The sequence below is a fragment of the Cryptotermes secundus genome, unplaced genomic scaffold (genome assembly GCF_002891405.2).
Source record: "Cryptotermes secundus unplaced genomic scaffold, Csec_1.0 scaffold825, whole genome shotgun sequence".
NCBI classification, from domain to species: Eukaryota; Metazoa; Arthropoda; class Insecta; order Blattodea; family Kalotermitidae; genus Cryptotermes; species Cryptotermes secundus.
In genome coordinates, this window is record NW_019738888.1 from 397,639 (window position 1) to 409,699 (window position 12,061).

The following is a 12,061-nucleotide window of genomic DNA, read 5'->3' on the forward strand; positions in this document are numbered from 1 at the left end:
GCTTCTTTACCTGCCTCCATTACTGATGTTGGATGATGACATGTAGCGCTAACCTTACTTCCAGCACAATAAACAAACGACTAGTGTGCAAGGGCATGTTGTCACTGTGCTTTCCCGAGTCCCCACCAGATATTCGTACCATAAGCAAATTCCAGTGTTACCAACATGCACGCCATGCGAGTTATGCGTGGTGAACCATTTTCATTTGACTGTCCCTTATACATCCCAACTATAAGATGCTATACAAACTGACTTGATTTCAAAACAAGGAATGTAATATTTACACTTCTTGCTAGAAATGTTTGCCTAAAATACAGGATATTATACACTTATTCATCTAGAAGGAACTCTATTGCATACACATTTTTTGAGAGAGATAGTGAGTATTAGGAAAAGCACAGAACATGGGTAGAAGAGGGAGTTTTTGTAATGTGATTGTACTGCACAGGCAAACAGTCACGAAAGAGCTGAATGGAAAGGCATTAACATGTGCTGCGTGGTACCTTTACCTCATGTGATAACCATTGCAATGATTCCTGCATAGCATTGATAGTCATGCTGGCACCCTTATGGTGTATCAGACTTCTGTGTCCTCAAACTGTGTGTACTAACATAAATTACACTCTGATGCTGGAATTCTTAAAAACTGTGAGACTTGGAAATTTATTCTGTATACTTTTTTATTCTTTTTTATATTCAAAGAGATTTGCAAGACAGAGTTTTGGATTCACTGTCTTACAAGTAATAACAGTTTTCGCCTTGCTTTGAAAGTCATGTAAATTCTAATACATATTTGCTAGCTCAAAATGTTTCAGAGAAAAATTGATGTCAATAAAGAAATATCATTTATGTTTATTAATTTCCACTAAATTCATTGTTAATAATTATTAAATTAATAAATTAGTACAGATGTTATTTCTTTTAAGTAAGGAGGTGACAACATGTACACGTATTTCAAAAGTACTCAGTTTGAACTCTCTACTATGCTCCGTGAGATTTTAAGATAACAGTTAATTTATGGATCTTCATTTCTTCATGTGAGATTAAATCTATGATCTCAGGCTGATGGTGAGATTAGAGAGACCTGTTTTAAAATGAGGTTCCATATTGGTCACCTACTTAACTTGCAATCTTTACTGTACCTGAACAGCCAGCATTATCTTAATGTATATTTCAGTTGTGTTGTCCAGTTTACTTTTAAATGTTAGACAGCTGAAGCGAGGCAGCATAACTCATTTGAGAAGACAGAAAGAAAAGTACTCTATTCTTATATTGTTCAGAGCCTGGATTTAGTATTTTACCAGTTTCAGGTGAACTCACTTAAGTTTGAGAGGTTTGCTGGAATATACGCGCAGTGTAAAACTGGATTCCTGTCCTGGTTCAAATGTCGTTGGAAGAATCAGGTATCCTCCTTGTTCCAGTTGGCACCTATGACTCACCTGTAAAAAATATGGCCAGACCATTTCATACTGCATAACAGTTTCAGAATATGTTATAACATTATTGGAGGTTTCTGCAGAATTAAACTGCATCAACTACCATGAATTATAAAGCATAGTGGCAAAATGGGTTCTGGTGGTGTTAGATCCAGCCAAACTTTAAGAAAATCTGTCAACTGGTCCAATAGTTATTATGAGGGACAGACACATATATGATGGATGGACAGATAACCAGTATCATTACACTGAAGACCATATTTATGAAATTAGAAATGTAGGTTAAAAGGATGCTGTAGTATCTGTTCCTCTGCTGGGTCTGTTTCATTATTTCATTTCCTCCCAGGTCTTGCAAAGGTTTCCCCTAAAAATTCCAATACTGGTTGTTATTCCCTATTTAATCTACATGTTTAACCTTTCATAAGTTCCTTCAAATAACTACTCTAATAACAGTGAGCAGAAGATATAGATTATAAAGAATCTTGGTATAAAATCACTCTTCAGATTCTGTACTTGCAACTTTCAAATGAGGTAACAGTAAAGTTATCCTTGTGACTGTGCATTAAGATGGAAAGGGGAGAAGAAGCAGCTCCACACATTCTTAACTTCATCTCTAGATGCATATGAGCGGTCAGCTTCACACCCCAGTTACTATACTCTTCAGTACATATTGGATAGGAGGGTAGTAGTAAGTAGACAGCAGTCCTAGTCTGGGTAGGATGGTGAAGATAAAAATTCCTACCCCTACCAAGAACTGAAAGCCAACCACTGAACCTAAAGCCAGTCACTATACTGACAGCTAACCCTGATCCTCACACTAGTAAAATGGATTTTTACATATCTGAAGACCTATCATACAGAAATCATTAGTGATCTATAATTTGTTTTTAGCTGGGCAGGTACTCACCTGTCTGCTATTTGTATACTGGGAGTTAACAAGAGACTTGTTCTTCTTGAAGAATTGTTTTCCTATTGTTTCAGAGTTGTTCTTTGGCAAAGAATACGCTGTGAAGCCTATGACCTGTGAACATGAAATGCGATATCTTACTAACTTATTTGTCATGTCCCATTTTCAACTGACAACAGAGCATTAAATTTCCTTATTTCCCCCAAAATCATGTTATTTCTTTTTCTGCTATTATGTGGAAGAACACTGGAATGTCAGTCAATGACAGAGTGTTAAAGAAAACTCAAGGACGTGCATGGGTATAACTTAAATGAACAATGATCATACAGCCTCCTCATATGGAGGAAATTCTCACGAACTACAGAAAAAACAGGTTCATTGCTGGAGATAAAATTCATAGTATCCAAAATTGATGTGTTTCAAAGAAGGAATTCCTTCAGGGGCAGCCCGCATATAGGCACTGCAGAACTGCAGCACCCCCAATTTCCACATGATATTATCGATAACATTTATATAATGAGTCCTCTTTTCTTTAATTCTTTCTTTATACTTGTACAATACAGTATATAATCCTTAAGTTTAATGTCAGTAGCCAAATCTTTATATGGAACTGTGCGCTTCTGGAGCAGCACCCCCACTAATTTTAGCTACGAGCCGCCACTGAATTCCTTACAACAAAAACTTGACAATTGGAATGAATGTTCTAATTATGTATACTACAGATTTTACTGAGATTCGAAAGGTCTGCACCTGTGGATTGATATGATGATGTAAGAATATTCCCCAGACATGTACTGTCTGTAGTTGCAGCTATGTATACAACATTTTGCGGGCTGTATCTGTCACTGTGTGTCTTCTTAAAAAATAAGGATGGATGGGAAATACCTACTCAGACTAGCCCCTTTAAATGACAGCACTTGTTTCTGCTGCAGTATGCTCTAAGAAACTTGCTGTGTGATCTCCTTTACCTTAGGTTCCATAATGCTGTGTTGGTTCAGTGAAACAATCACTTCTTCCATTTCGCTCAGGATTAGATGAAGTTGAGGGTTGATGTGAAATGTGTCTGTAATAACAATATTCTTCATTAACAACAGCCGATACTAAAATATTAAACCATCAGACACCATGGTTGAGTGGTCAACATTCCTGCTTCATATTGAAGGAGTTCCAGGTGCAGATCTTGACCCACAGACCTGATACAATGACTAAGATTTCTAATGGTTTTCCCAAGCATATGAGGCAGAGATATCATGCAGTTCTTATGCTAATATCTATCTGTAATGCCTTGATTAGTCAATATTTTAAGGTTGTTCTGTCTTCTTTATTTCCAAAGTAAATTGACAAAAATTTAAATTATATGGATAACTCCTTCTCTTTTCATTATCATCACTACAGCTTATTCCTATGCAATATATATTCTAAGCCAATGAATGTTCTCAAAACATCGCAAAATTTTATGAAAATTCAGCCTGTTGTACCACACTTTGTATCATCAAGAAGCAACACTGGAGAAGATGCAGTCCCTGCCTAAGACCAAGCAAGTCTTAAACTATCTGATCACCAGACCATCTTTTTATTGATATATAGGTAAACATTTCAGTTATTTAGAAATTTGTTCAATTTAGATTCCCATGGTAGATTTACTTGTGGTCTTGGTAGGGCTGAAAGCTGCAACCTTAAAACTAAAGTAACTGTCACTTGAATTTATGATGAAGGCAGTCACATCCACTGGTTGTTTAATGTTACTCTGAGTTAATAACCTGGATTATTTCTGCATCCTCCAGCCGAGACACCTCGTTGCCATGCTCCCTGGTAGAGACGCATCTGCCAAGTGCTTTTATGATGCAGCGATGGCTCATCACGACTTGTGTCACTGTCAAGATGAACAACCTCAAGATGTGTGAATGTCTTCACAAAGTCCGAGTAAGAGATCCTGCAACAAACAGTGTCACCCATGAATAATTATTACAGTTGAGGTAACTTCAAACAAATTAAACAGTACCTACATTTGTACAGTAAATGTTATTTAAGATGAAAAGTGCTAAGGTCTGGGTTGTAATGCCATGTAGCCAAATAGGAATCTACCAGTGTGCTGGAGGAAAGTACAGCCTATGTCTTCAGGGGCAAAAATTGAGTCAAGCAAGAAACAGGCAGGAAGCAGTGCTGCTCCAGTTGCAGTCTGCTTCTGATGGTTATGTAAACAAGAACTGGCACTAGATTTCACTTTTTCCATTCTTGTAAACTAATTTCAAACTTTTTGTCACAGTTAAATTAGGAAATTGCAGTACTGTGAACAACTTTCATGAAGATCTGTAGCAGCCAATATTTAGCACCCACAGCAGTGATTATAATTTCCCTCCTGATTTCCTGATCTGCTAGACAAAACACAGATGGGTGGCTCCCTTTTCAACAAGTGTCACTTATGCTTGTCTTACAGTTAGATTGATGGAATATAAGATGGGGGAACATTGTGCCAAAGCAAGAAAGGGTATGTATTGAATGACATGTATTTTGACATTTTGATAACAAAATGTGGAAACATATGAAATATTCATTTATCCGTTCTCTAAGATGTATAATATCCAACTATATATATCCCAAAGTCTCTGTTTACACACAAAATGAGTAAATATGTATATTGTGATGTATTGCGCTATGGAGGACATCCCCTCCCCCACCAGCGGCGACGTAACAACATCGGGTGCTGTCGCTGCTACGGTAACAGGCCAGTCAACAGTCCGCTCCCTCCACCGCGGTGACATAGCAGGGGATGCCACGGTTGCTATGCAGCAGTAAACAACTCTCAACAGCGTTGCCCAGCAACAGCTGTAAACACGGAGACTAGGCAACAAGGAAGCGAGTCGTTTTCCCGTTGTCTGGCTGAGGGTTTATAAGAGAACCACACTGTCTAAGGAGACAGTTAAAATGTAGCAGCCGCCAAAGACAGTTGACATATAGCAGCAGTCATGGGAAGAAGACCCAAACACGTGGTTAGAAGATCTTATGTGATAGTGTGCAATAACTGAGAAGTCAGCAAGTGAAGACTTATTGTGTGACTTCAAGATTATGTGCTGTAGTACAGTTATATTCAGAGTGTGGAATTAAGAGAGACTTGTATAGCTCCCGAGTTATAAATACGTGAAGACTACTGAAGACAGAGTGACTAGATTATTGTGTAGGGTTTATAAATTGGGTAAACCCACAACTGTGTTATAGTTAATTGTAGTTACGATTTGTAGGTTGTTAAATAAACCAATTAACAATCTGAACGGCGTCTTCAGTGGCAAAACACGTTACAATATTTATATAATGTAAAAAATCTATATATGAAAATTAACACAGTAACTTTAATACTACATTGTTTTGCAAGAGCTTAGCTGCTAAAAGAGAAATGCCAGAAACGCATTTCCTACTTCCATCTAGTGCCAGCATCAAGAATGGAAAAGCCACATCTCTGCTCCACTATATTACTTCATGGCATGGTGATTAGGTAATTAAACACAGGCTCAACTTCAGCTTTTTACCTTTTATTACCAATTGTAAGATATTTACAGGTGTAAGTGTGGAGTGACTTTTAATGGCATAAATTTCATATCAAATTTTATCAAATTTCGTCCAGCAATTCTAGACATGAAAAATACAGATAGACAGGCATAACCATCCTTATATGCATTGTTTTCATGTACATTGCGCAAAGGAGACATAAAATTTAGAGTCATCTTCATAGGTACCAAAATAATGTGATGTATAGACAGAAAATATTTACATCTCAAATGCTTCTATTAAAAGAAATAAAGAACTGTGTGAAAGCATCACTATAGAAATATGAGTTTTAATGCGTACCAAAATTCACCATCTCCCATATGCCTCACAGCCAGTCGTTCCTTCTCCTGTGGTGGCACCTCATCCCAATCCAATGAATCTCGAGCCCAGGCCCCTACATATTCTCCACCAGGACCCATTGGATTCCTTAACTTGACAAGTTGTACAGGATCACCACCAAATGTCTCCACCTGCAAATATTAACACCCTAATGCACAAGAAGATATTGTTACTGGAGAGATAAAATTACTGTAGAGTTAAATGCCAGTTGAAAATTAACACTACATGTTAAACATGCATTCTACAGAATGCCTATGTAAAAAGCAAAACACTTTATGTGTAAAAAACGTGATGTTAAGATGTAATATATATTTCAGAACACTGTAAGATGATTATGTAATGTCCTGAACAATACTCTTAGTACACAATAATTGAAGAATACATTTTTAAACTTGTCGTGGAAACTCAAGAATATGATACAAATTCTAGCTCTACAGTAAATCTGAGTATGCAGTTTAAATAGCAGAAACAACTCATAGAATTATTAATTTTATTTAATTACCAAAGGTCATTGGTCTACTCGGTAAATACAGTATTCTTGCAAATTTATAGCTTCCTACATTACAATTTAAACTATAACTGTAATTCAGAAAAACCCAAAGAATCTTTCCATGAGATGGAAAAATGTTACAGTACAGCAGACCACTGAGATTCATCAGAAAAGCAAAATGTTGAATAAATTAACATTTGTAAGATTTGAGGCTTTCACGGCGGTGACTATGAAGAAAGCAGTCTTCTGGGATTTGGCANATTTTCTTTTACCATTCAGACATAGACAGTAGCTGGCAGATAGAGTAAAAGAATGGATATTCACATACAACAGTACTACATATAAGACAGCTACTTATTATGAAAGTTCAGTCACAAAGCACCTTGAACCTGACATCAGCATGAACTTCGAAAGCATTCCCACGGCCAGTGCCAATTATCTTACAGTCTTCACATGTGTTATTTTATTAATACATGACCACCAGTTGCTCGGCATCATGTAAAGGCACGCCCCCAATTTTTCTTCAATTGCAGCATGCTGTACCAAACGTGTTGTGCCAAATGGAACAACTCCCGCTCCCATCTGAAAGTCATGGGCAGGCAGACTGATATAAAAATGGTTTCTGTGTTAGGATTTTGAACCATTCTAGCCACCCATCCATTTCCACAATCCCAGTGTTTGAGTGGTCAAAGACATTTCATGCCTCAGACTGCGTGGCCAGTGTGATCGGTGTTTGAAGCATTTAGCTCACCTAAATAGTATTTAAACATTAAATTCCTAGCTTAATGAAGACACACTGAATTTCCACTATAAAGACTAATTGGTTAACACAAATTATGCAAATTATTGCTGTTTCTTCTGAGAATTATTTGAAAAATATAAATGCATTATCAGCAAATGTATTGTATTTTAATGTTAAATCAAGTGATACAAATAATAACTACTGTGCCTTAAAGGGATAAAAAGAATAAAACATGTACAACTGTGAGGAATTTTCAGAAAGTATTGGGGCTGAATTAATATCTCAAATAAATCGTCTAGGGCGAGGACCTCACTGGGATGCACATGTTACGCTCATGTTCCTCTGCAAGTGCAGTCGTGTTAACAGATCATGCCATTGCTCTGTCTTTCGCGCTCAGCCTTATATATCATTTTTCGTTTCACATGTAGATATAACAGTTTCCAAGTATAATTAAAATTATCAAGTCAAGGAGGATGAGGTGGGGAAGGCATGTAGCACGAATAGGGGAGACGAATGCATATAGGATATTGGTGGGAAAGTCAGAAAGAAAGAGACCACTGGGATTACGAAAGCATAGGTGGATGGACAATATTAAAATGGATCTTAGAGAGATAGGATAGGATATGGATTGGATTGATCTGGCTCAGGATAGGGGGCTCAGTGGGGGGCTCTTGTGAACACGGTAATGAACCTTCGGGTTCCATAAAATGGTAGGAAATTTTTGAGTAGCTGCAGATTTGGCGGCTCCTCGAGAAGGGCTCAGCTCCATGAGAAAGTAAGTAAGTCGATATAACAATATCAGAGAAGCGTAACAACGCATGCGCATTAATTCAGCGACGAGGTCGGAAAGATGGCGACCGAGATTTATTAAATTATGCAAGTAAAATCTGAAAATGCAACAGTGAGAAGAGCATGGGTTTCTGTTTTCTTTTATTACTTTAAAGACAGGACAATACGTGTAGGAAGGGACGATCGTCGTGGACGTTCCTCAACCTGTAGAAATAATGAATCGGAAGATCAAGTTAGTGATGTAGCGGGAAATGCTAAGATGGGCTGTTCGTAATGTGAACGAAGTGCCATTTTCTTTTGAATCACGTTGGGTCATTTTAATCCAAAATCTAAGAATGAGATATGTCTTAGCCAAGTTCGTTCCACTCCTGTTCATAGAAAAGAATCAGATAACCTTGCACAACAACAAAATTAATGTGTCTCGATATTTATGAACTAGACTGTTTTAGACTAAATCGGGCACGCTCATAACAAAGAAGGGCAATAAAACCGCCGTTACACGCAGTTTTTCTGTTACCCTCTGCTTTTTTCTCATTCAAGACATATGAACGTACATATAAATTATTAAGCAATTTTAATTGATGTAGTTATTTGAATGATAATAACATTTTCTGCACCAATAAATCGGCTATTTTACTAATTTCTGTCGACAAAAATTGTAAGATCTCCGAATATATGTGACATTTTGGCTCAGAATTAAAAAGAAAATACTGTGATGCAACGAACTTTTTTTTTTCATATTTGGAATCAGCATATCCGAAGAATTATTCCAATAAATTAATTTTCTATGTGTAACAAAACTTTGTTGACTAGAGGATATGGTAAAGGGTACAAAGTGTGAAGCTTTTTATTTCGTAATGTTGTCCATCCTTCTGTCCCCTTACCGTAGAGGAATCGTGTTAAAAAGTATCACAAATGGCATGAAAAAATTACTGGTACAGAATCTAATCTCGACACTTAAGGGTTGAAGAGGTGAAATGAGGGATAATGGGACCGTCAAGGGGAGAAGATACGGAGACAGTCTTGCCTATTACGTATAGCATCAGTTCGGAACATACCGGCCACTGGAGTACTGAACTGAAATAAAAAGAATTCTGTTTTGGCTCAAGTAGTAGTTGCTGATCCATGCTGCCAAAGCGCCTTTAATGGATCTGAAGGATCCGACTTCCCGCATTGCTCACAACTCTCAAGAGCAGAGTGTCATACTGTAATCTGTTTAATACATGCAACTATACATACCCTTTCAACAGCATACAGCCGATAATTCGTTCCGATGTGGATCCCATTCGCCAGCTTCTCAAGCTGATTTCTAATCTGGAACAAAACAAAGGACTTTTTCCGTGATGTTTTATTAATTCGTTTACAAGGTTAGCTAGTTCTCGCGACTGTAACATTGTGTGTTCTGGCACAAGAGTACCCAGAGCTTTTCAGCACGATACAATAGACACCATTTGAAACCAACAGTCGCAGTATAAATGTTAGCAATCCTGCTTCGTATTTGAACAGTCCCAGATTTGAGTCTCGGGCCGGAAACCTTCATATTGACCTTGGTCCCTCTATGCAAATACTGCAATGACACCTTAAAACAGGCCACGACCATTTAATTCAATAAAATTTACAATTTATATTTTATTATCAACCATGAGAGCCAAGAAATATTTCGTTTTGCGTCAATCTTTTGATAAATGGGAGTTCAGTCTATTTTGTTCACAATGGGCCGCCAATTGACCCAAACTGTAGGCAGCTGAATCCAATCCACCATTTACTCCCTATTTATGAAAGATAATTTTAACCGTTTCTTCCGTTTAAGTCTCCTAAATAACTGCTTTTTTTCAGTTTCATCAACTGTAATTTTGTATGCAAGTCATGTATGCTACTTCCCCGACAATCATAACTTCCTTCACTTAGCTGTACTACTCGTCCAACATGTTAAGGGTCCAAATCATGAAATTGCTCTTCATAAAATTTTCGCTTTCGTTCTGTACCCGCCTATTTCTAGTCAGACTATTGCTGTCAGAATTGACACACTGACTGTATGGAGTAGTCCTGGTTGGAAACTGACAGTAGTCCAGAGAAAAATATGCTGGGGATAGGACATGTTTTATATTTGCAGACCTGTTAATAAGAACACCATAAATTTGCTTTGAACTTGTTAAGTTAATGAAGAAAGTCGTCTTCTGGGTTTAGGCACCGTGTATTCTTCGTTTTGGCCGACGTTTCGGAGGAACGTAGCGCCTCCATCTTCAGAGCAGTTGAATGGCTTNGTGATGAGTGACGTCATTTCGAGCAGCTTGCTGAGCATGCGCCCGCAGGTCGTGGGGTCCTGACGGATGCTGATGCTTTCGGTGATGCCTCCAGTGAGGTCCGCTAGGCCGTCCAGCAGGGTCCCATACTTCAGTGCTTCGTATGACCCGTGCAACCTGTGTATCAACATAAAGGCATTCACCCTACATTGTGGTTGGTCAGCGTAGCATTGCGCTTGCGCAGTTTGTCAGTTCAAATTGAGTTCTCACGAGGCTATTGATGCAGCGTTTAGATTTGTTTCTGCAGAACCTTGGATAACGCTTTAACATGAAAATATCATTATGGAAGAAAATAAATGTATTTATTATAAAGGGAAATGTCCAATCGACTGTAAAGTAATAATTTTAATTTCTGCTGTAGAACAAGCTCAGAATTTTTACCGACCAAAAGTGTCATTACTGGTAGTATTGGATCCTGTTTGTGGTGCTTGCTAATACAAACGGAGAGATTCCCGTCACACAAGCAGGTGTCTTTATTGATCAATTCACGACATGTTTCGGCACAGATGGGCCATCATCAGGTGATTCTTGAGGAATACACGAATGGTAACTAGCATTGTAGTTCGTATGTAGTCCATCACCATTCCTCAAGACCTGCCTGAAGGCCTCTCTTGGCCGAAATGTGTTACGAATTGACTGTTTCTGCGATGGTAACCCTCCATTTTTGTTCCGTATGATATTGGGCAAGAAGTAAATAATGAAATACATCGGTTGTCAAGGGAATATATCAGATGACACACAGAATATTAGGAGTTTCTTTTTAATTTCTTCGGGCGGGGTGAGACTGAGTCCACTTCTTACGTCGGTCATTGTTTGGCCTACTGTACATTCCTCGGGTGATGGTAAGTGTGGAGCAGTAGGTGGAATGAGAAATGGCAGGGAGGACCGAAATACGCGGGGGGAAAACCTGCCTCAGCACCACATTGTCCACCACAAAACCCACATTACCTGACCTGGGATCGAACCCGGGCCTCCGCGGTGGAAAGCCGGCGACTAACCGCCTCATCTACAGCATGATCACACTGAGAGGTAACTACGAAAGGAAATAAAGTTGAAATAGAAGCGATGGTAGCTGCCACCATCTTGTACGCAAGTGAACATTGATCGGTATAGCGGATTAAATGCAATTAAAGATGAAGATTGATTAATGGGCTTTCTTGAATTTCATCAATAGCTGATGTACTGACTCACTCTACTTCGGATTTTTCTCAGTACTTGTAGAATGCAAAGAATTTGATCAGCGATTTATCTATTACATCGAAACCCACAATGATGATCCCCAATAATTTCATCACCGTATTGACTTAAGCAGAAAACCCATACCGAAATTAATATTAAGTCGTAACAGGGGAGATCCTAGTCCATTGAGGAACAACAGCAACAACAAAGACATCTTCATTATTGCGGGGTTCAGCAAAATGGTGAAAACTGGTTTTTAGAACTAGGCAATCTTATACGGTCAAAATCAAACGAAAGAATAGATGGAAACTCAACAAACAGCTTTACTTCCCC

At 38.3% G+C, this 12,061-nt stretch overlaps 1 protein-coding gene across 1 annotated transcript in view; it reads right to left on the reverse strand.

Annotated features, from left to right (window-relative positions):
• Positions 1–12,061, reverse strand: part of LOC111871280 (calpain-C) — an 87,304-nt gene that overhangs the window by 9,030 nt on the left and 66,213 nt on the right. Inside the window, exons 5-11 of the mRNA XM_023864268.2 lie at positions 10,498–10,666; positions 9,486–9,566; positions 6,187–6,356; positions 4,104–4,276; positions 3,312–3,406; positions 2,344–2,457; positions 1,321–1,439 (exon numbers count right to left, since the gene is read on the reverse strand). Coding sequence (XP_023720036.1) covers positions 1,321–1,439; positions 2,344–2,457; positions 3,312–3,406; positions 4,104–4,276; positions 6,187–6,356; positions 9,486–9,566; positions 10,498–10,666 — 921 coding nt within the window. The remainder of the gene's footprint in view (positions 1–1,320; positions 1,440–2,343; positions 2,458–3,311; positions 3,407–4,103; positions 4,277–6,186; positions 6,357–9,485; positions 9,567–10,497; positions 10,667–12,061) is intronic.